Source organism: Myxocyprinus asiaticus, chromosome 15 (assembly GCF_019703515.2).
Source record: "Myxocyprinus asiaticus isolate MX2 ecotype Aquarium Trade chromosome 15, UBuf_Myxa_2, whole genome shotgun sequence".
Taxonomy (NCBI): domain Eukaryota; kingdom Metazoa; phylum Chordata; class Actinopteri; order Cypriniformes; family Catostomidae; genus Myxocyprinus; species Myxocyprinus asiaticus.
Genome location: NC_059358.1, coordinates 30,515,583 through 30,540,776, shown reverse-complemented (window position 1 = coordinate 30,540,776; position 25,194 = coordinate 30,515,583). Strand labels below are relative to the sequence as shown.

The 25,194-nt window shown below is 38.4% G+C and overlaps 1 protein-coding gene across 2 annotated transcripts in view; it reads left to right on the top strand.

The window, feature by feature from the left end:
- Window positions 1–25,194, top strand: part of LOC127452800 (neurobeachin-like protein 2) — an 88,558-nt gene that overhangs the window by 30,686 nt on the left and 32,678 nt on the right. For both annotated transcript variants that reach the window (XM_051718521.1, XM_051718522.1), the window contains exons 10-25: window positions 5,591–5,674; window positions 7,064–7,162; window positions 7,668–8,299; window positions 10,235–10,367; window positions 10,695–10,814; window positions 11,678–12,020; window positions 12,176–12,258; window positions 14,702–14,794; window positions 15,058–15,229; window positions 15,996–16,129; window positions 18,482–18,641; window positions 21,206–21,308; window positions 21,388–21,538; window positions 23,475–23,633; window positions 24,507–24,666; window positions 24,759–24,847. In XM_051718521.1, coding sequence (XP_051574481.1) covers window positions 5,591–5,674; window positions 7,064–7,162; window positions 7,668–8,299; window positions 10,235–10,367; window positions 10,695–10,814; window positions 11,678–12,020; window positions 12,176–12,258; window positions 14,702–14,794; window positions 15,058–15,229; window positions 15,996–16,129; window positions 18,482–18,641; window positions 21,206–21,308; window positions 21,388–21,538; window positions 23,475–23,633; window positions 24,507–24,666; window positions 24,759–24,847 — 2,715 coding nt within the window. The remainder of the gene's footprint in view (window positions 1–5,590; window positions 5,675–7,063; window positions 7,163–7,667; window positions 8,300–10,234; window positions 10,368–10,694; window positions 10,815–11,677; window positions 12,021–12,175; window positions 12,259–14,701; window positions 14,795–15,057; window positions 15,230–15,995; window positions 16,130–18,481; window positions 18,642–21,205; window positions 21,309–21,387; window positions 21,539–23,474; window positions 23,634–24,506; window positions 24,667–24,758; window positions 24,848–25,194) is intronic.

Here is a 25,194-nt window from a genome sequence, read left to right as displayed (position 1 = left end):
CAGATAGAGATTATTTTCCACAGGTATAAATCTTCAAAATGTACAAGTATATACAAGAATATGTATACATGCCATAAAATGAGCTGACATGCTGTAATTTAAAGTTGGGCAAAATCTGCCAATTTTCAAGTGGAGTTTTATAATAATAGGATCAAATGGGCAGATTTATTTCATGTCAAGCTTTATTGGCAAGAGAAACGTAAGTGTACATTGCCAATGCATTATTAGACACAATACATACAGTACAGATATAAAACATAAAGTTATTATTTTCTTTGGCTGCCGTTTAGCCTCCATCACATACAGGGATGTAAAGTAATTAAAAGTATTATACTTAAGTTATTTTGGGGGATTTGTAATTTAGTCGAGTGCAATTTAAACTGAATACTTGTACTTTTACTTAATTACATTTCCAAAGATAAAATAGTACTTTTTGACTCCTACAATTTTATTTAAATTTGAAAAGTATTCACTACATTTTTGCAGATCATTTTCTTTCAACTTACTGGACTAAAGCTGCTTTTCACTGCATCCGTCTGACGACAGAGTGTTGCACGGCGGATGTATGGAGTTCTGACTATCTGCAGAGGCGGAATTTCAGATCTGATTTGAGCTTCGGATACATTGAAATATTTGTGCGAAACACTGTATGTGACCGCTCGACTGAATGTGATGTATTCATTTAAATCTATGAGCACGAAGTGAGAAACACTGATGGTTTTTGTCCTAAACTTTATTCTAAACACTTGCTACTTCTGAAGATTGGACAGTTATGATATCAAAATGCATTCACATTGCAAATATACAGTATAAAATTTCAAAGGGCTTTTGTAATTAAATGTGTACATGTCATTTATTTCTATATTTGCCTTCATATTTAAAACATATCTATTAATTTCTACTCCTTATTTGCTGAATTATTGTTGTGGTTGTTAGGCAACTATTAATTATAATAATAACCATAAATCCAGAAATGATAATGATGATAATAATGATAAAAAAAATAAAAATAATGGAATTTGAGTAAGTATTAATTATGAATTTTATTGAGTTCATCCATATACTCAACAGCAAGGTTTGGTAGCAAACCTCAGAAAAAATTCACAAAACCAACAACATTACTAACTTTCTTCAAAGCTTCATTTGATTCTTTCTCAATGTCTCAAGGGGCTAGGTGCTCTGACATCGCAATTCGTGAGTGCCTTCTCCCATGGAATGAACATTGCGTGACTGTGGCAACATTTTTGCTAAATAAAATTATGTGGTTCATTACACGTCTCAGGGCAGTTTCGAAGTGAAATGTCCACTGTGTGACGCTAAAAGCGGGTGAAATGTTCTCCCGAACAGATGAGATTTTTAAGGTTCATGTTCTATCAAGATTTAAATCAACAAAACTGACCTCCCTACCCTAAACCTAACTGATAGTGTTCTAAAAAAGCAAATGGCAATGAACATGAAAAAACACAATTTCTGAAGCAACCATGTCATTTTGTGGTGCTTCTTTTACACTTTTGGCTCACGTGTCGACTCGCTTACTTTTCAGGATTCATACCCTGGTCCTTTTATGTGCAACACTCTCAGTTGAGCTACAGCACAATTTGATTACACTTAAACAAGCTTGTAAATTTAGTCATGCTCTATAGTATAAGTGTTTAGATGTCATGAGATAGCATTGTGTGAGGAAAAGAGCAAAAATTAAGTGTTTATGAACTGATAATCTGCCGTTTTACTCGTGATTTGAATGAAAGGGGATAAAAGTCAGTGTTGTTTTAGCGCCTCTAGTGTTCATTCCACCAGAAAATTTCCGTGTTACATACAGTAGGCCACATAAAAATCATTTTGCAAAAATATAGTTATTTTAACTTGATTCTTTGACCAGGTAGTGAATGCCACTGGGGGAGAAATATGACAGTCATTGGAGACAGTAAAAAGGCGACTTAAACCAATCGAATTTCACAACATCCTCTCTCACACAATCTCCTCTCTTGATTTCATTCTAGCTAGGAAAAAAGTTCGTTTTTTAATACTTAAGTACAATTTAATGTGAATAATTTTTTACTTTCACTCAAGTATGTTTTTGGCTAGATACTTGGACTTTTAATTGAGTAACGTTTTCACTCAGTATCCATACTTTCACTTTAGTATAATTTCTGAGTACTTTTTACACCCCTGATCACACACACACAGGGTCTCTCTTGCACGGTTTCGCTTTTGACACTGGTTCAGATGACAGTGAGTGAGCATTTTCAAGTGATGAGAAGAGAAACCGCAGCCAAGTCTCCATTCTCTGTACAGTAAATCCGCTCCCATGTTTTTATGCCCGGGACATCTGCCTCGCGTAATGAATAAGAGTGCACTGCTCCACACAATCAGTTTCATGTGCAGTCGAGTCGAGCATGTACCTCCTGGAAATGTATATATGCCAATTTTACCCACAGGAACTGGGAAAAAACATTAGTGAAGTTTCAGAAAGTAAAAAAAAAACACAAATACTGCATTAATTGCATTCATTTTTTTATGTGTGAAACTATTAATCGCAGAAATTAATTTCCCAGCCCTAGTAAATATAAAAATATGAACCAACCTAATTTACTGTATATATTACATTGAAAACACAGCAGAATTTTAACAAAATATTTCAACATAAAAAAATAAAAATAAAAATAAGGGTAAAGGGGGGGGGGGGGACTTTTGAATGGATACATTTAAATAAACCATCCAAGTGAACAGATTCCCGAAAATGCATACTACATTCCTACAGACTACAAATCTAGTGCTGCTTAAGAGAAGGAAAACAATTTGAGAGTGTGTTTGATTATGCCTTAGTATGCTTGGCTGGAAAGCTGTGTGTGCAGTGTTACTAAACCTGTGATGTAGTGTTATGTCATGCTACACAGTAAAAAAGTAGCTTCTAAAAGTAGCTGGAAACAGCTAAACTACTGTCACATTGCTGAAAAATGTAGTCAGTAGTATCGCTACGTTTAGTTGGTTACTTCCGAACACTGGTGTATGATTACAGTTGATTTGGGTAGTCTGGGTGGTTTTGACTTTGTTGTAACTGTTATGTTGTGTAATGAGGATTACAAAGAGCTTCTCTTGTTTTGTCTATTATCTTTCATTTCTTTTTGCTTTATCTGTCATGAAGTTGTATTTCTGGTTGCTTGCTTTATCTCTGACTCACTTGTGTTCATCTTTGTGTTCGTGACTGTGTGTGTGTGTGTGTGTGTGTGTGTGTGTGTGTGTGTGTGTGTGTGTGTGTGTGTGTGTGTGTATATGTGTATACGCCCTGCAGTTGTATCAGAGCAGCAGGTTTAGGGTGGAGTGTGATGGCCAATGTGACCTTACCACACGTTTGCTCACTGAGGCCGAAGTGGAGCAGGTAATTTCCCTTCACCGCTGATCAGTGCAGTGTTTTTCAGCAGGAAACTCACCATCACTCAACTGACAAAAACACGCAGATAAACATACAAGCAAGAACTGCTGACTGCACAACATGTGATCAAACAAAAACCTACTCTACACTGTTCCACAAACATGCAAAGATTATTGGTGTTTTTATGGTGAACATAGCAAAGCTGCGTACATGCACACGTCATTGCATTTGTCAGTTATTGACAGTTGACAAAGTAGCAAATGAAATATCAAACCTACAAAACACCATTTCTCTAGCAAAAAACAAAATAAAAAAACATGGTATTACCATTGTTTTTGGACATTGTACCATAGTAACACTATGGTATTTGGACATTACCATGATGCAAATACCATGGTAGTGATTGTACCTTGGACTACCATGTAAATACCATGGTATACTACCATTCAAAAGTTTAGACCCATCTCCATCTCATTCTTTGTTATTACCGTTTTTCCACATTTAAAAATAGTAGTTAAATAAAATAGTCAATAAAACTATGAAATAACACAACTGAAAGTATGTACTATCTTATATTTCAGATTCCTAAAAGCACACTATTGGTATTATCTCAATCACGAGGTGCATCCTTGCTTGCTTAAACTGTATTGAAGGAGTTCCCATGTTGAATAGTACCATACTGGGAACTTGTTGCCGGCCTTTCCTTCACTATCCGGTCATCCTTTAAAAAATAAAAATTAAATTAATGTTAAGAAATTAATAGATAGGCACAATTTAAATGTGTCTACAAAACAAGAATATACAGTAATCACAAGCCTTTAGATCAAAAGGTTTTTATGAACACAAGAAACATAAATTCAGTCAGTGTTTCAAACCTTTTGACTTGTATTGTCTATGCATATGGTAATTATACACTACCATGTTTTTTTTTTATCATTCTACCATGGATATTTATAATCTGATACCATCCCTGTACAATGGTATCACCATAGTGCATTGTGTGTGTGGAGTTGGAGGCTGGGGGTCCTGCTGTTGGTGGTTTTGTGTGGGTCCGTGTGTGGGGGAGAAGTGTGACTGTGTGTGAAGTTCTTTGGATGTACTTGTGAGGTCGTGTCACCTTGCATGCTGTCTTGCAGCGTTCAGTGGCTTTCTAGATGTTTGGCATGTCTAGTCTCACTATGGTGATGTGGGTGTAACAGTTGCAGTGTTTTTCTTGGTGGTCTTTGGTGGAGGATATTTGTGGTGGTAAATATTTGATGTTTGAAAGTGATAAAACCACACATTAGTATAAAGTGCATGTTTTGGACTCTTTATTTTTATTCTTAACAGTACTTTGTATTCATTTCTTGAGTTAAATCACATGCACTTCAAGGAGGAATGTTTAGAGTTTATGAACATTGTTACCTTGCATGCTGCTCTCTCTACTTAACGGAATAGTTCATGCAAAAAATTTTATGTCATTTGCTCACCACCATGTCGTTCCAAACAAGTATTTTTGAAGAAAAATAATCTTGAAAAGACAAAAAAAAAACAAAAAAACAAAAAAAACGTAAAAGCACAATAAAGTGCACTATATTCCAAATCAAACTCAAATGATAGCTTTGTGTGAGGAACAGAAGAAAAGACTGAAATTAAAGTTCTCTTCACACCCGCAAAGTTCTGAAAACGCATTTGTGTTGGATTGGATTTTAAAATTGTACATGGATGCGTCTGCAAGGTTTGACATCATTGACACCAAACATCATTGATTCGTGTCACATGGATGATCGCATTGCGGTAGTTCAAATATGCAGGATAGGGAATGGCATTTGAGAACTGCAGCAGAGGAGAAGGTTTTAGTGAAAAATGACTTAAATTTTGGTCTGTTCCTCACACTATCTCCTCAAGGTATCGGATGGCTTCTGAAGACTTGCAATATAGTGCACGAATCATATGGACTACCTTTATGATACTCTTATGGTGTTTTATTGTGCTTTTTGGGGCTTGACAGATGTTGTTACTGTGAACTAATGTTGTATGGAAAAGATCGCATTCTTCCAAACTTTTCTTAAGTGTTCAGCAGGAAAATATAAGAGCTTACTGTACAGGTTTGAAACGACATGAAGGTGAGTAAATAATGGCAGAATGTTCTTTTTCAGGTGACCTATTCCTTTAACATGTGAGAATATGTGAATATGTTTATTGTGACCTTAATGAAGTACATATGTGTGTGTGTAGGTCTGGGAAAAGGGCTCTGATTGCATCACAGTACACGCCATTCGAGTCCTCACCGCCATTATGAGCAACTCGCCCTCTGCCAAGGTATGACATGTCTTCATGTATTAATTTCTCACTCCTCCTCTCCTCTTCTCCCACATTCATGTTTCTCCTAAAATCTGTGAAAGGTCAGCTCACAGATGTCTGTCATCTTTTCAGCGTGATAAGTCAAAGTGCTTGCACAAGATAAATGTGCCCCATACATGTGTGTGTTTCATCTTATCAGCACATTTGAACCAGAACCAGGTCACCCGTGGTAACGCAACGACATTAATTTCCTCCAATATTTCATGTTGCACAGTGACAGTTATTTATCATGTCTAAAAGTATCCAAAACTTATAAGATCATTAAAGGGGCAATAGCCTACATTTTTATCGCTTTTTTCTTTGTAGTCCACTTATAATGTTAATTAAGGTTTCATGCACCAAAAACAATCATTTAGCCATATGTTAGTTTTTCATGGCCATTTCCATTACCATCTCTCCAACCCTAAAAATTAAACATGCTGTTTTTAAACTTCTTCTGTACGTAAATGCCCTCTCTTATGAATGGCTAACATTTCTGCTTGTCAAATGAGTAACAACATTTAATCACACGAGCTGTGGGTTTGGTGTTGGTCCGATATAGTCTGCACTTCCCCATCCTTCAATGACAGCCTCTTTGGAAAACATTCTGACTGGTACACAGTAAAATCTGTTGAGTCTGGCCTAATTTTGGGTGGCTTTGCATTGTGAAAATTAGAGTATATCTACATAGTACATCCTACTCTTTTATTTAAAGGGATTGTTCACCCAAAAATGAAAATTCTCTAATCATTTACTCACCCTCATGCCATCTTAGATATGTATGACTTTTTTTCTTCTGCAGAACACAAACAAAGACTCTAAGAAGAATATCTCAGCTCTGTAGGTCCATACAATGCAAGTGAATGATGACCAGAACTTAGAAGGTCCAAAAAAGACAGAAAGGGAGCATAAAATTAATCAACATGATTCCAGTGGTTAAATCCATGTTTTCAGAAGTGAATTGATAGGTGAGGGTGAGAAACAGATCAGTATTTGTCCTTTTTTTACTATAAATCTCCACATTTGACCAGCCCCAACCAGTAGATGGCTGAATGTGAAAGTGAAAGTCACTTCCACACCAGAATCTGGAAGTGAATGTGTAGATGGCATGAGGGTAAATGATAAGAGAATTTTCATTTTTGGTTGAACTATCCCTTTAATGCCTTTATTTCAAAAGAACAAAAAGGAAAATAAAATCCTGGTTTCCATGATATTGAATGCTCCTCGAATAACCTGATTTCACATTAAAAAAGTTCTGCTGCTTTGTACTGTTCCTTTTGTGATTTGGTGTACTTTTTGTCACAGGTTGTTAAAAACTTTCATTGTATACTGTGCGTGACTGTAGTTTTGTGTGGTTTGTCTCCCAAGGAGGTCTTTAAGGAGCGGATTGGCTACTCGCAGTTGTTTGATGTGTTGAAAAGCCAAGGACAGCCCACCAAAAGACTCCTGCAGGAGCTGATGAACATGGTGAGTGAGGAGAGACTGACTCAAACAGCAAAATAAGTTTTATCAAAGACGATGTGACCTCCGTTTTACCTACCTCTTACCATTTAGTCAGCTTAAAGGTGCACTCAGTAATTTTTTCTCGAGAAAAAGTACACTCACATGAGATAAGGACTCTTATAAGTGGACTAATAAAAGCAGTTTATTTTACATGGAGCTTGAAACGGCAAGCTAAAACAATATAGCTGCATTTAGAAAAATAACAATAAAATCTATCATTCACTACAGAAACTGTACTGTCCTCGGGCATAATGAAAGTTTATGTCTCCTCCCAACTCGGGTATCAAAACTATCTCTGAGTTTCACAGTCATAATGATGACTTGAGGGAGCGTTCATGTGCAAGTTACAAGTAGAAAATTCATATTTACAAGAATTCTGATAGCATGACAAGGCAGTTTTAGGACACTGTGTTTTTCTCAGATTGTGACTTTTTGCTTTGTCCTTTTCTTTTTTTCATGTTCATCTCAGGCTGTGGAAGGAGAGCATTCCCAGGCCATGCAGTTGGGGATCAGTAATGAACAGCCCCTGCTTCTGCTGCTGCAGTGGTTGCCTGATCTGGGCTCTCGTTCTCTGCAGCTGCTGGTGTCCCAATGGCTGGCGGCCATCTGTCGAGGCACCTTATCCTGCCGCACTGTAGCCGTGGAGGTAGGAATGGTAGGGGCTCTGCTGGAGGTGCTCTCCGAATCCCCAGAGCGGCTCGACCGACAGTGCGCGGATGCCCTCCTTGGTCTGCTGCAGGACCTGGGGTCACTCTCTCTGCGGCCTCGTGAACTGAAGGGTCTACTAAGGCTCTTGCGGACCGAGCCTGGTGCGCCGCCACACCCGTACTGCGGGCGTGTGGTGAGAGTACTTTACGCCATGGCCGCCCGCGGGGAGTGCGGGCGCAGCGCTTTGCAGTATTTTGACCTTATGCCCCCTATGGCGGGTGTTATGGTGCCAGCTATCCAGCGCTGGCCAGGGAACGCTTTTGCCTTCCATGCTTGGCTGTGCCTTAACACGGACTTTCCATCTCCTCAACACCACTTCTCAGAATCCCACCTGACAAACCCTGACAGCGCAGTCCGCATGGCAAAGGGCCCACGTAGGAAACAGCTTTACAGGTGTGTTTTGTTTCCTTATCTGTAGAAAAAGGAGCATACAGTGTGTTCATTGAAAATCTGCTATTCAATTTTGAATTTAAACATGGCAATACATAGTTTTAGTATTTTGAAAATGTAAAACTACGGAGCCCTTAAGAGGACAGGGTGGGATTTTTTTTATTTATTATTTTAATAGTTTTGCGTGTCCTCGCAATAAGTTTTGCGTTCTCTCGCAATAGTTTGCGTTCCCTCGCAATAAGTTTTGCATGCCCCAACAATAGTTTTGCGTTCCCTTGCAATAAAGGTTTTATGGTGAAACCATAGTAAAAATACTGAAAAATGAAACTATGATAATAAAAACCATAATGTTGTGGTTATTAGGGTTTACTATACAAATACCATAATTTAACTATGGTTTTACTATAGTTGTAGACTGTAACCGTAGTTTTTGGTGGAAAGCATTTTTCTATAGTAATATTGTAGTAACCAAGACTGTTGTAGGCTAACCATGTGTTGTTTTTTGGCATTAACCATGCTTTTATATAGTAATATTGTAGTAACTATGAAAAGTAAGTTAAGCAACCATGTTTTTTGGCAGTTTTGTACAGTATACTGTATTATTTCATTTTTATTTATTTATTTGTTGTTATAACATCATATGTATTTTTTTTTAAATGTTCAAAAAGGAATAGGCTGAAGCCAAACCTTTTTATGCCTACCCTTTTACCTCTCTAGTTTTTTATTCTCTCATTAAATATTTCCATTTACAGTCCTATTCACAACTCACAACAAAACTAAGAAAATATAAAGAAAAAATAAGAGTAAAAGGGCTATGTAATATTTATAAATGTAACTTCACCCTAACAAAAAAATTATTTGAATCAAATTGAACAAAATTTAGCGTTTGCTTTAACTGCTTAATTTCTACATGACACATGTGCATTTATACAAACATATGTATATATATACATAATACAATGTTCCTACCAACCCATTCTTTCATACTTTTTAAACACCTCAATTTTAAACATTCTCTTAATTGTTTTACACAATTTTTTTTTTAGCTTAAATACCATAGTATTTGTAGTATGATTATCATAGTTTTCATTTTACTGTATTATTACTGATTTTACTACGAATATCAAGGTTAAAATATGGTTACTGTAGTAAAACCATGGTCAAATTATTGAGAGGGCATGCAAAACTTATTGCGAGGGAACACAAAGCTATTGCAAGGGAACGCAAAACTATTGTGGGGGAACACAACATTTATTGCGAGGGAACGTAAAACTTTTGAGAAGGAACGCAAACTATTGCGAGAGAACGCAAAACTTATTACGAGGGCAAAACTCACCCTGTCCTCTTAGAGGCTCCATATTAAACAAAAAAATGTTCTGATGTAAAAACAAATGAAAATATTTCAGATTTGGTACTAATTCTAGGTCACTATTTAAATTAAAGCAAATTGTGACGTTGATCGTGTTAGCTCTTTTGTACAAAAGGTCATATTTCCTAGATGCTCTTTGGCACATTCTTTAATCATGCCGGATGACATGGATCATCATGTTTTGCACAAACTTGTGGAGTCTATGGCAGCTTCAGTGCATGCTGTCATTAAAGCAGAAGGGGGACACACCAAAATTGTTATTCTGATAATATACTGTAATTTGTAAAGGGAAATGTATTTTTTTAATAAGAAATATCAAAATAGAAGCATTTTCACTATTCCTTTTTAGACTTTTGGTCCCCACTGTAGATCCTCACATTGATAAAAAAAAATTTTTTTTGCACAGACTTGCATTAATCTAGTACTCTAGCAATACTGGATACTTGCCGTATTAAAAGGTGATGCTATTGGTGAAGGAAACTCATTCTGATTTCAGCCTTATATGTCAGCCGCTTTTGTGTTTTGTTTGTATTTATACCTTTCAATGCTGTGTTGTGTCCTGTGTGTAGTTTCTTCACAGCAAGTGGTACTGGCTTTGAGGCTTTTTTCACCACAGAAGGAGTTCTTGTGGTGGCAGTATGTACGAAAAAGGAGTACATGGCTGTTTCCTTGCCAGACAACCCACTCAATGACTGCGCCTGGGTCAGTGTCTAACCCATTTACATACACCCTTATACAGTACATTAAATAACATTTAAAGATGAAGTGTGTAATGTTTTATGTTAAAGTACTTAGATATCTCCTATCCCAGCTTATTATACAGAGAAATCTGTTAATAAGCCATGCATTGGAAAATTTCCCCAAAAGTTGTTTTAGAATCTCGACCAGCTCAACATTGGCTCAATCATTGGCCAGCTTTATATTTGTTTATATATTGGCCAGTTCACTGACTGAACTAAAACTGTGACTGAATTACTAGTATCATTCTTTGGCCATTTTTTCATTCTTATCATGTTTTCTTCACTCTAGCACTCAGTAGCCATAGTTCATGTTCCTGGTCGTCGCCCCTTTGGACAGAATGTGGTCACTGTCTATGTGGATGGAGATCTGTGTAAGACAGCACCTCTGCGGTTTCCGTCACTGAACGAGGTGAGACGGGGAAAAAATTACGATTCATAGCCCTCCATGAGTGTGTTTACATGCACAACAATGCTCTGCTATCTATTAAAAATCCTCCCAGTCTAAAAAAAACTGGAAAACAGAAGATAACTGTGTTTACATGAGATTTGAAATTAGCATGTTTTTCTCTGGTTGTACTGCTTAGTACATTTACATTTTATTCATTTATTCATTTGGCAGACGCTTTTATACAAAACGACTTACAAAAGAGGAAAACATAAGCGAATCATCTTAAGGAGACAGTGGTACGAAAAGTGACATATTACAAAGTTTCACTAGCATCAGAAAAGCATTCAAAACAGATTAAAGTGCAACTTTTTTTTTTTTTTTTTTTTTTTTTTTTTAAGTGACTGGTTAAGTGCTCATGGAAAAGATGTGTTTTTAGCCAGAAGACAGAAAGTGAGTCAGTTTCACGGATTGAGTTGGGAAGGTCATTCCACCAACGTGGTATGATGAAGCCGAAAGTCCGGGAAAGTTTTTTTGGTGCCTCTTTGTGTTGGTACAACAAGGCGACGTTCCTAAGCCGACCGCAGGCTTCTAGTGGGCACGTAGCTCTGCAGAAATGATTTTAGGTATGCTGGAGCCATTAGTATAGGCCGCAAAAGTTCGTAAAGTTGTTTACATGCAGAGCGAAATCGGTGTAATGGGCAAAAATCAACAGTTCATTAGCTTACCCTGATAAAAACAAATTAAAAAAAGTTTGAGGCATTTACATGACCTTACATGTAGGTCAGGTTATTAAGCATGATCAGGGTAAGATTGTGCATGTAAACACACCCAATGTTTAATTTAAAAACTTGTTTCATTCATCTGCTTAACTATCTACCTCTCAGCCTTTCACATCCTGCTGCATTGGATCAGCTGGTCACCGGACCACTACCACCATGACTACCTCTCCCACCCTTCCCAACCCATCCCACTCACCCTCTGAACTGGCATTTGCACCTCATACAGGACCTCCCACCCTCGCCCGCTCCCAGTCCTTCCCAGCTGCTTTTGCAGCAGCCACAGGTAGCCGGCCGGGGGTGGGACAAGACTGCCAGGTTCACACCATCCCTGCAGGGCTACAGGACACAGCGTGGGGCTCGCCCTCATCACTGGGTGGCCTTTTAGCCACAGCGTTCATCTGCCATGAAGCTCTGCAGCCTGCTCAGGTCCGAGCACTCTTCACTGCAGGTACAAAAAATGTGATGCATACTGCACTCGTTAAGGAAAAATACACTGTACCAACCACACAGAAAAAAGCATGGTGTTAAAGTGTGACCCTGCTGTGTATTCATACACATAAAAACCTTCTATCTCGCTTTGTCTCACTTTCTTTTGCATGGCAGGTCCCAATAATGTTTCTCTATTTAAAGCGGATGGAGAACCTTCAGAAGTCAACAGTAAACTAGTGGTATACTATACCCCTCAGGTAATTAATTATCTCAAAACAGTCTGTCTGTAAATCTATTTGTATGTCTGTCTGTCTGTCTGTAAATCTATTTGTATGTCTTTCTGTCTGTCTGTATGTCTGTCTATACACCTGTCTGTCTGTTTATCTATCATCTATCTGTCTGTCAATCTATTTGTATGTATGTCTATCTGAATGCCTTTCAATCTGCCTATCTGTCTATACACCTATCTATCTATCTATCTATCTATCTAAACTCAGCAAAAAAAGAAATGTCCTCTCACTTTCAACTGCTTTTATTTTCAGCAAACTTAACATGTGTAAATATTTGTATGAACATCAAAAGATTCAACAATTAAGACATAAACTGAACAAGTTTCACAGACATGTGACTAACAGAAATGGAATAATGTGTCCCTGAACAAAGGGGGGGGTCCAAATTAAAAGTAACAGTCAGTATCTGGTGTGGCCACCAGCTGTATTAAGTACTTCAGTGCATCTCCTCCTCATGGATTGCACCAGATTTGCCAGTTCTGGCTGTGAGATGTTACCCCACTCTTTCACCAAGGCACTTGCAAGTTCCCGGACATTTCTGGGGGGAATGGCCCTAGCCCTCACCCTCCGATCCAACAGGTCCCAGACGTGCTCAATGGGATTGAGATCCGGGCTCTTCGCTGGCCATGGCAGAACACTGACATTCCTGTCTTGCAGGAAATCACACACATAACGAGCAGTATGGCTGGTGGCATTGTCATGCTGGAGGGTCATGTCAGGATGAGTCTGCAGGAAGGGTACCACATGAGGGAGGAGAATGTCTTCCCTGTAACGCACAGCATTGAGATCGCCTGCAATGACAACAAGCTCAGTCCGATAATGCTGTGACACATCGCCCCAGACCATGACGGACCCTCCACCTCCAAATCGATCCCGCTCCAGAGTACAGGCCTCGGTGTAACGCTCATTCCTTAGACGATAAATGCAAGTCCAACCATCACCCCTGGTGAGACAAAACCACGACTCGTCAGTGATGAGCACTGAGCGAAGGTGGGTTTGTGCCCATATGCGACGTTGTTGCCGGTGATGTCTGGTAAGGACCTGCCTTACAACACACCTTCAAGCCCTCAGTCCAGCCTCTCTCAGCCTATTGCGGACAGTCTGAGCACTGACGGAGGGATTGTGCATTCCTGGTGTAACTCGGGCAGTTGTTGTTGCCATCCTGTAGCTGTTCCGCAGGTGTGATATTCGAATGTACCGATCCTGTGCAGGTGTTGTTACACGTGGTCTGCCACTGCGAGGATGATTAGCTGTCCTTCCTGTCTCCCTGTAGCGCTGTCTTAGGCGTCTCACAGTACAGACATTGCAATTCATTGCCCTGGCCACATCTGCAGTCCTCATGCCTCCATGCAGCATGCCTAAGGCACATTCACGCAGATGAGCAGGGACCCTGGGCCTCTTTCTTTTGGTGTTTTTCAGAGTCAGTAGAAAGGTCTCTTTAGTGTCCTAAGTTTTTATAACTGTGACCTTAATTGCCTACCGTCTGTAAGCTGTTAGTGTCTTAATGACCGTTCCACAGGTGCATGTTCATTAATTGTTTATGGTTCATTGAACAAGCATGGAAAACATTGTTTAAACCCTTTACAATAAAGATCTGTAAAGTTATTTGGATTTTTACAAAATTATCTTTAAAATACAGTGTCCTGAAAAAGGGACGTTTATTTTTTTTTGCTGAGTTTATCTATCTATCTATCTGTCTGTCTGTCTGTGTTTTTCTCTCTCTGCCTGTCTGACTGACTGGCTGTCTGTAAATCTATTTGTATTTCTATCTGTCTGTCTGTCTGTCCATCTATCTCTCTCTGCCTGTTTGACTGTCTGTCTGTCTGTCGGTCTGTCAGTCTATTTGTATGTCTCTCTATCTGAATGTCTTTCTATCTATCTATCTGTCTGTAAATCTATTTGTATGTCTGTCTGTCTTTCTCTCGCAGCCTGTCTGACTGTCTGTCTGTAAATATATTTGTATGTCTGTCTATCTGTATGTCTGTCTATACACCTGTCTGTCTGTTTATCTATCATCTATCTGTCTGTCAGTCTATTTGTATGTCTGTCTATCTGTAAATCTATTTGTATGTCTGTCTGTCTTTCACTGCCTGTCTGACTGTCTGTCTGTAAATCTGTCTATCTGTATGTCTTTCTGTCTGTCTATATGTCTGTTTATACACCTGTCTGTCTGTTTATCATCTGTCTGTCTGTCTATCTCTCTCTGACTGTCTGTCTATCTATCTTTCTGTCTGTCTGTAAATCTATTTGTATGTCTGTCTGTCCGTAAATCTGTTTGTATGTCTGTTTATCTGTCTAGTGTGCTGTATATTTCCTGTGAAAGTAACATACATTTCAAATAGAGTATGTTATGAATGTAATGCCTACAGGCCCTAAATTGAAGGATTGTCCATATTACTTTGTCTCATAGGCCTTTAAGAGCCAGATCTGCTTAGATCTGTCACCTAATCATCTGTATGATGGCAGGCTGACTGGTCACAGGGTGGTTAACTGGGACATCAAGGTGTGTATGCTTCACTGAATTTCATTATCCTGCATTATCGCAGGATGATTTTAGTACTGTTATCAAACAATGGTTAAACATTACTAATGCTGGAAAATGGGTGTGATAACACATGCCACTAGAACAGCCCATTTAGGCGCATACAACCTTGTAGACACAGAAACTGCTAATTATATGCTGTTGTCCTGAATGCACAGTAGTATGTGATATACTGTACTTACTATGTGTCTGTATTCGTGTTTACTATGATGTCCTGTGTTCAGGATGTGCTGAGTTCAGTGGGTGGCATGGGGGCTCTCCTGCCTCTGCTGGAGCAAGTGTGTTTACTGGAGCAGGGTGAGACTGTTGGTCAGGAGACATCAGATCTTCTTGGGCCTGAGCTCACATCCTCCAGGGGCCCTGCCGGCATGCTACTGCCACTGGGGAAGTCATCTGGTCAGTACTCTGCTGGCTCAAAATCTCATACAAAATTTGCCCTGCCTTCATCAGGGTTTTGTCTAGATGGTGAACATTGTGCTGCTGAAACCACTGCAGGAGAATCCCAAAAGAGTTTCGCAGCAAAATAGTTGCCATCTAGACATGATCCTTTGTCAGAGCTGTGGCCTAGCAGTTAGCAACATGCTCTGTCAAGTTGAGCTGTGGTGCTCACATGGTGACACAAGTTTGAATCCAGCTTGTCAGATTTCTTGATCATGTTTCCTTCTCATTTCCTGCTCTGTTTCTTATATTCTATGAATAAAAATGTCATAAAATGTGGATCAAACCTGTATCACTACAACTCTATGTGTAGAGCTCTTTGAATGAACGCACAAATATTGCTGCAGATCTCTATAACTAAGTTTCAGCTTAGTGCTGTTCCACTGCCCAATGTTACAACATGAAACATTAACATCGTGTCTGGGTTATTAAGAGCCGCTTTGCAAAAATTATCTGCATTTTCTGTAATTACAGTATGAGTCACCATTGATATTTTCTGACTGTGTATGATTTAGCTGTAAGATTTAGAGTTAGTGATTCATGGAATTGTGTTTGTGTATACAGTAAGTGTGTTTGCCAGGCTGCAGTCAAGTATATGTGTGTTTCTATCTACTTTTCTTGTATTTCCATTATCTTTTATTTTATTTTTTTTAAACAATTCTGTTGCAATTATGTTGTGTTTCCCAACTGAAACTGACTTCTGGTATGTGTGTGTGTGTGTTAGAGGGACGTTTAGAGAAGAACAGTGTGGCAGCGTCTTTGCTGATGATCAAGAACATGCTGCGCAATCACCCAACCAATCAGGAGAGTCTGCTTCAGTGCCACGGGCCGCCCATCATCGGAGCTATGCTCAGCAAGGTACACACACGCACACATTTATTTAGCTATCTAAATGGAGACTTACAATAGACTTCTTCCATTCTCATGCAAAGCTAACAATAATTACTATAGACTACCACTATCCCTAAAAGAAAACTATTTCCATTTTTAGAATTTGAATAAGTACTATTTGCTTGATCGATTGTCCATTTATCATGGAAAAGTCCTGGAAATTTCTGTAGTGAATCTAAATAATCACAAACAACTGGAAAAGTCATGCAAATGTTTTGGTCGAAAGGAGCTGGAACCCTGTAGATCATGTTTGGGGACAATTATGTAGTCAAGTACACACAAACACACGCACTTTGGTCAATAGACAGAGCGTCTGGAGGTCTAGCAGGATATATTGGTGTATGTGACATCAAGGCGGAGCTTCCTGTTGAAACACATCTTGCAATCCTTTAAGGGTTTATGTGGTGCTGGGGATCTTATAAAAAAATGAATTAGCAAGGTTAGAGTGTCTGACGTAAGCATTAGTATTTGCTGACTGAAAAAAAGAGCATGGCTCTAACATCTGTGTCTGCATGACATTTCATTTTTAATTAATACAAAGAAAAGTTTTAGATTGTGTGAAAGCAGCATACACTGATGTAGGGCTGGGTGTCGGAATGATGGTATACCATGCAACGGTAGAAATGTATCAACTGGTTGAGGTTTTGCTGTAATATTTATATAGTGTTTGATATATTCACATAGCTATCAATCGGCTGGACTGATTTAATTTACAAGTGAGAGAAAGAAACATGAAATAATGTGAAAATATATGTCATGCCCACACATCGGAGGCTTGTTTCCATTTATTTGTTTCATTAGAGCATACATATGCACAGAGATTATGAGCGAGCATTATTAGGCAGCATATTAAAACAACTGTAACTTCCAAAAACTGTCAAGACTCTGAGTCTGTACTTGCTTTTAATGTGATGATTGGCTAGCCCATATTTTCTATTTTTAAACAGGATTGTCAAATGTGAATTAATTAATTTAGATATATATCATTGTCATATGTTGTATTCTCCTGACAAAAAACAAAACAAAAGAAATTGAACAGAATAATTCTTCATTGAGCAGAATGATTAGCAAATGAAATATTGCAAAATATTTTAATAATCACAATTTTCCATCACATGAATGAGGCTGGAAGGTATTATTTGTATAATACTTGTCTCAATACATGCGTTTGACTTTTAGGCTACATGCAATAACCAGAAACTGCATGCAGTTTAAAACTGTAGGTTACATGTTTTGTTATTAATTATCTGTTGTAGTATTTTATTAGTGGTTAATATTTGCTATAGATGGAAAGTGGTGTGATCAGTAGAGCATCGGTCTGTGGTGTTGGTTCTATTTGTGATGCGGGTTCGATTTCACCTTTTCCTGATCCCACTTTTCTTCCCGTCCCCATCTCATGTCAGCGCAGACAGACACTTGCTTTTAATAAACATTAACATAAAATATTTGAAAGGGTTTTGTGGAGACACGTGTGAAATTGTTTAAACATAAAAATATAAGACCAAATACTTAGTAGGTATAATACCAAACACAGACCAACGATGTTCTTACAAGACACCAGCCATGGCGAGGATCATTTTGGTTGACTGCCTTCTGTATTTAATTCACTGGATTATCCGAAAGTGGGCATTACCACATGGTTATTATATATTTAAATATTTGTTTTGCTGAATTTCCATAAAAAATTATATTGTATGAAATACTAATATCATCATATACAATTTGTATACTGATATAAATACGTATTCAATGTTTGGTCATATTTGATATTGGTTATATCGCCCACTGGTTCTTAGGCAAAGATCAAAGTGAAGTTCTGTGAACTTCAGAAGCATGTAATTAAACAGCTGCTGTAGTTCACAGAGCCTCAGACAGACTAATAGATTCAGAGATATTTCTGATGCACTTTAAAGTCATTAAGCTTAGCAGTGACTTGCATTGTTCAGTGAATTAAAAGTGAGACCAGTTCTGCCTCAGATCAGCTATGAGTTGATTCAACAGATCTTTAAATTCCTTTGAAGAGAGTCTTCCCACACACTGTTTGAGAATTTAAAAGCAAATACGCATGGTGCAGTGTAGCATTCTGGGCTCATAACTGAAAGGTTGTTGGTTCAGCCCCTCCAAGGAGTGATCCATGGGCTATCATCAACATTGTGCCTTTGAATCAGACACTTCAGGTGGTTTCTGGGGAACCGACATTTAAATATGTGTACGTGTAAGTCACTATGGATAAAGCAATCCACTCAATGTCTACTGACTCAAACGTAAATACAAACCCTTCCTGATTAACTTCTGTCTTGCATTCTTGTTGTTCTCCAGGTCCCCAGCAGGATGATGGACATGAGCGTGCTGACGGCCTGTCAGTTCCTGCTCAAGCAGGTGTCCAACGAGGGCAACAATGCCCTCTTATCACAACTGTACCAGTACCTGCTGTTTGACTTCCGAATCTGGAGCCACAGCCACTTTGCTGTCTGCCTGGGTAAAAAAAGCAATAAATGCAACACATCCAAAAAGCAATAATCATTTATTCAACTCATTTGAATTTTATGCAAATAATAATTACACAATGAAACAATAGCCGCTTTTCCACCATCGGGCTGAACGGTTCTGACATCATGATCTAACAAGATGTCAGCATACTATTTCCATAAATTCCGGTACCCTAGGATCAGCGACAGTATGCCGACTCACCGACAAGTGCCATCGTCAGACATGTTTGCATCGGCTCCAGTGTGTTTACCTTCCCTTGTGGAGAGACTGGGTGCTCATCACGTCAGCAGCATGGGAGACCCAGGATCGGAGACTGGCTTGAAACCAGGAAGTAATCATGTTCGCATAATCGGTGACAAGCGCAATTTGGAGGTTGCTTTTTTCCTTTTTTAAACTTTTCCTTTTCCTAACACTGATGGTTAGGTTTAGGTTTGGATTTGTGTTGGTAGTAGAGTCAATTAAATATGCATTCCTCTTCATTGTATTACATCCTGTGCAGCTGAAAAGAACTCGCTTACCAACCAGCTTTTGGCGACCTCTCCTGGACATAAATGGAGCTTTCACGTGTCTATCTGCCCTACAGTACTTACCGCTTTGGCCACTGGGGGCAGTGTTTTAAATTTTGGTCAATGTATACCGATTGTTGCTAAAGAAAAGTCGGCCTACTCATTCTGATTTCACTGTGAGATCAGGTTGGTTCTGAGCATGGTACGGAACAGTTACAGTAGCATTTCCACATGAACACAGTTCGGCACGGCACATTAATACACCGTTCTCGGCCCGGAATTCTCGGCATGGTTAGCTAACCGTACTCAACCTCTCTCAAGCTTGCTGGTGGAATAGCTTTAGTATGTGGCGACTCACGATTGTCAATTTGCCAACAGCAAGGTAACTTAAGTTGTTTTTAGTTTGCCAAGTTCACTAATATTTTAGTGAAGTTAATAAAATCTAATAAAATTTTTTGTATGTTTAGTGCATATCCTTGACTTTATGGTGATGGTTCAGTGTTTCCCACAGGATTTTGTGAGACTGTGGTGGGTGGACCTAGGACCCTCTAGGGGGGTCCGGGGGCATGGTCCCCTGTAAGAAAATGTTGTACATTTTAAAGTTAAATGCATCAATCTGGTGCACTTTGAGAGCAAAATTAAGAAGCTAGGTCTATGAAGAACTTGGTGCTCTTGTAAACAATTTTGTGCTCTAGTAGTAATTTTGAGAATGGCTGGGAGTGAGAGATGTTTTTCCAAAGCAACGGCGCAAAGCACAACGTTAGAGATCTTTTATGTTATTATGAGAAGTGTAAAAATATTTTCAGTTCATTATGAAACTGTGGCGGGACAAATTAGACCGCCACAGTCTAGGTAATTAATGGGAAACACTGTATTTTAACAAGTATTGTAGCCTACATTTATTTTTCTACCCGCCTTTTTCGTCAGGGAAGTAGATAACTAGCTCATTAAAACTCATAATTTATCAATATATTCACATATACTATTTTCATATAATACTAATATAATAATTTGTCAATAAATATTATTTTTAGCTAGATACGTTAAATATGGGACAAACGGCATCGTGTATGGATTTCATACGGAACGTAATTTGTTCTCTTAATTACGGGATGATTCCTTATTTTACAGGACGTTTGGCTTATTTTGTTTATTAATTTTACCTGATACTGCTTCAGCGTGAGGGTGACTCTCAGTCCCTCAGTCAATGTTGGCGGTGACATCGGTTGTCAGGGGCAGGGTATGGCAGAATTCAAGTGATAATGCACCAATTACAACAAAGAATCTCCAGTTTAAAAAAAAAAAACATCTAATACAGTTAAAGGGAAGCTAACACGACAGTAGATCATGGACTTCTGGAGCAGCAAAACAAGTGGGTATACCGATGGTATATGCAAATATTGATCCTTAGAAGTCGTTATATGCAAACAGCCCTGGGAAAAAAGTAAGCATACTCTGTATACGTGCGTATTGCCCGACTACACCACTGATTGGAACTCACTGATCTTTGAAACTGCTCACAAAGGGTGTCTAGTGATAAACTCGGCCAAAGAGCCACCCCACAGTAAGTGCTCTGTCTGTCAGTTGAAGAGAACTGATGAGGAGCAGATTTAAACACTCGTCATATGCTCTTAACAGTATTTACCTTCAGCACTTGCTGTCCTCCAGTGGTGATTTGTCATACTTAATCTTCTTGAGATTAGAATCAACCTTAAATAGCTCCCAATCTCGCTAATATCTCAGACTCATTTACATTTTACATTTATGCATTTGGCAGACGCTTTTATACAAAGCGACTTACAGTGCACTTATTACAGGGACAATCCCCCTGGAGCAACCTGGAGTTAAGCGCCCTGCTCAAGGACACAGTGGTGATGGCTGTGGGGATTGAACAAGCAACCTTCTGATTACCAGTTTTGTGCTTTAGCCCACTACGCCACCAACACTCCGGTTGACTCAAGCTGTTAATTATTGTTGTCTTTGACTGTGAATATGTTGGTATTTCAGTGTTAAATATATGAAAGTCTGGATTTGTGTTGATTGGTAGGTCATGTGCAGTACCTAACCACCGTCATCAATGAAGGCAAGCTGAAGACCCGCAGAAAATATGGTGTTCAGTACATCCTGGACTCGATTCGGACACACTACAGGTGTGGTTAGAACTTAAATGTACTTTTAAGATTTGATGTGATGTATAATGTTTTTAAGTGTTGTTTTTTATGTTCACAGTACGGAAAAGGACGGCAGTCCTTTGTCTGATGAAAGGCGAACGGTGCAGATCTCTCTTTTCTCTCTGTTGAAGGATCTTCTGAAGTCTCCAACTGCTGAGGAGCTTCACAGTGTACTAGCATATGCTACTATAGTGCAGGACGAGCAACAGGTGATGCACAGGCACACTGAAAGCACACTCTCACTTAAAGCTGATGTGTGTAAATCTTAAGTGTTAAAATACTTCCTATCCTTCTATCCCAGCTTAATATTCTATTTGCTGACGTGAAAATGTACACACTTTTTTAACATTAAGCCATTTATATGCTATTGCACTCCTATAAGTTGAAAAAAATAACTTTAAGCATATACACTAGAGCTGTCAAAGTTAAAGGAATGTTCCAAGTTCAATACAAGTTAAGCTCAATCGACAGCATTTGTGACATAATATTGATTACCACAAAAATTTATTTCAACTCTTCCCTCCTTTTCATTAAAAAAAGCAAAAATCGATGTAACAGTGAGGCACTTACGATGGAAGTCAATGGGGCCAATTTTTGGGGGTTTAAAGGCAGAAATTTGAAGCTTATAATTTTATAAAAGCACTTGCATTAATTCTTCTGTTAAAACTTGTGTATTATTTGAGCTGTAAAGTTGTTTAAATTGTCATTTTACAGTCATTTTAGGGTTTTAGGCTTTGTTGACATTACATAGTCATGGTATCAAAGTTGTAAAATTGAAAAAGTATTTTAACGTTACAGTTGGCCCCCATTCACTTCCATTGTAAGTGCCTCACTGTAACCCAGATATTTAGCTTGTTTTAAGATGAGGAACGAATCGAAATACATTTTTGTGGTAATCAATATTATGCCACAAATGCTGTCGATTGGGCTTAACTTGTATTGAACCCGGAACATTCCTTTAACATGCAACACATGGGATTCAGTAATGTTTAATGCCTTAATTTTTCTTAATCACGATTAACACATTTACTGTTAACCCTTTAAGCACGGATGGGCCGGCCCTCAAGAAAAAATTTTAATCCTGTAATCATCAAAATATTAATAACTACAGTCTTAACCAATACAAAATAAGTATTGTTTTAAAACTTAGAAGCTCTACTTTATAATGCATGTAGGCATTATGACAAAAACTGAACAAGTGCTTTGAAATTTGCAGAAAAATCAGAAGTGTTCCGTTTTGATAATTTATTAATAATTTTGCACTGTACATATTATTGTAATTGGTAAAAACATCAAACTCATCAAATAGCCATGTGTTTGATGTTGTTGGAAAGCTCTCAAAGAGTAGAATACAACCAGCCTCTGTATTTGGGCAGAGAGTCATGTGACCATCCCCTGCGATTACATATGGCACCCAGGAGATGGCACCAAATACATGAAACAGACTCAGTGATGACTCAAATGGCACAGAATGAAGCTCATTCGATGAAATCTCATTACTAAAATCACGTCTGCATGCTATGCAAACCTTTAGCCATTGTTGTGTTTGCATGTGTAATTAGAACATATGTGCAATTAGTATGTTTTATTTGTTTGGAGAGGCTTTTTAACAATTGGAGACATTTTAGGACACTTTGCGAAACATTAAATGTTAATGTTAAATGTTAATAAAGCATTATTGCTACATATTGTTTTGTTTTCTTTCCTAAGAAGGAAATTAGTGTATTTTGACATGAAAAGAAATACATATAGAGTTACATTTCAGCACTTTCAAAATGTGTGATTAACTATAAAAAATGATGCGATTAATCGCCATTGAAATCGACTGACACTACTAATATATACAAATAAAAAAATTACAGTTTGTCTCTTCCTGGAAATAGAACAAAAGTAATGATTAATATTCAGTAAAATGCTCTCTAGAATGAGACTGTCAAACTGCTTTTATAAACTTACTGATATGACGGGAGTCTTCATCTCATGTGAGTGGTCATGATTTTATACATATGCTTCAAAATTACAATTAATTTATTTAGGAAATTAACTTTTTTAATGAGGAGAAAATTGCTGAGTGCACCTTTTAAAGAGCAAACAGCCTTTCATCTGTTCCCAACTATACCCAGAATGTTTTGTCTGCCTCTGCAGGTGATCAGTGTTCTGGATGTGTTGCACACTGTATTGAGGAGTTCTCCTTCTCCACGTGAGCAAGCTGTGACTGTCCTTCTGGAGCGAGGGGTGGAGCAGCTCTACTGTCTGCTGCTCAAACCAAATTTTGGTGATGAGGCCCGTGAGAGAGTTTTCAGGGTGAGAGCAACAACAACAAAACAAACCCACTAAAATAACTGGATTATTTTCTTGACCATAACTTAAAGGAGATGTGTGTCATTTTTTTTTCTTTTTTAGGGCTGTCCAAATTAACCCATTAGCGCATGCAATTAATTTAAATGAATATTCTGGGTTCAATACAAGTTAAGCTCAATCGACTGCATTTGTGGCATAATATTGATTACCATTGAAAATTATTTTGTCTTGCCCCTCCTTTTCTTTAAAAAAAGCAAAAAGCTGGGTTACAGTGAGGCACTTACAATGGAAGTGAATGGGGTTGATCCTTAAACGTTAAAATATTCACTATTTCAAAAGTATATCCACCTGACATAAGCGATATGCATGTTATGATTTTAGCATGATAAAATCCCTTACTAAACTTTTCTGTGTAAAGTTATAGTCAATTTTAAACAACTGTACAGCTCAACATGTCAACTTCTGACTCAACCAATGGTGTGAGGTTAACCAAGATCTGGCTAACATTGCTTGAGGAAAATGTACTGTTTTGTTCTACAATATAAATAACACACAGTCATACCTCAATCATAAATTTTGAAGCTGCTGTGTGCTACCAAGTTGCTAGAACTACAACCATTTGTCAAGCTTGATATTAAACACAGACCATATTTTATTTATAAATCGAAAACTGCTATTCTAAAAACCCATCCGAAATTCCAGAGGAAACCCATGGTTCGAAAATACTAATTCGCTTCTGGGGTTTAGGGCTACAGCGGAACAGGGGCAGCACAGTAGGAATGTTTGGAAACATGTTTGGAAACAATCATTATTTTTGCAATTCCATTTGTTGTGATTAGAGTATGATAAGAGCACAGCTCTCCTGCTCTGCTGCAGGTCATGTATAAAGTCCTGAAGAGTGAGCGTGTTCCTGAGCGCAGTAAACAGCGCATCAAACTCAAGGACTCCGGCTACCTCGGCCTGGTCTGCTCCTTTGGAGACATCCCCGTCACGATGACGACTGTACGCTGCCTCTATGAGCAGGTGCTCGCCACAGGTAAACTGAAGAATAGGTGGGTAGGGATTTTCAACTTATGCTTTAGCTTGCATAGGTGGTGATTGGGATGTTTTGTTTTCTGTTTGGTGCAGATCCTGTTCCTAATTTCAGAGACCTGTTGGCTGTGGCGTACCTGTCCCATCGCGCCGACCTCAGTGTTCGACTAGATATCTGTCGTAAGGTGAGTCACTTAGAAAGGAGACTGTGATTGGGCCATTGACCAGTCATAATCGAGTATTCCAGAGTGCCATGTAATAAAGAAAAATATTTGACTGCCGAATCCTTGATTGACCAATCAGAATGAAGTATTCCAGAGAGCCATTTAATAGCACTGTATAATTATAATTGTGGTGATCTGTTAGTAATATTGACTGGAAAAAATGGGGGGGAAATTGTCCTACAAATAAAACAAAAAAACTTTGCTTTTCCACTGGTCAGATTTTCGACCATGGTGTGAATAGGTCTTTCAGAATGCATTGTTTCAATTAAGTCTATTTTCCAGCAAATTTTTTTCATTCTGCCTCTATT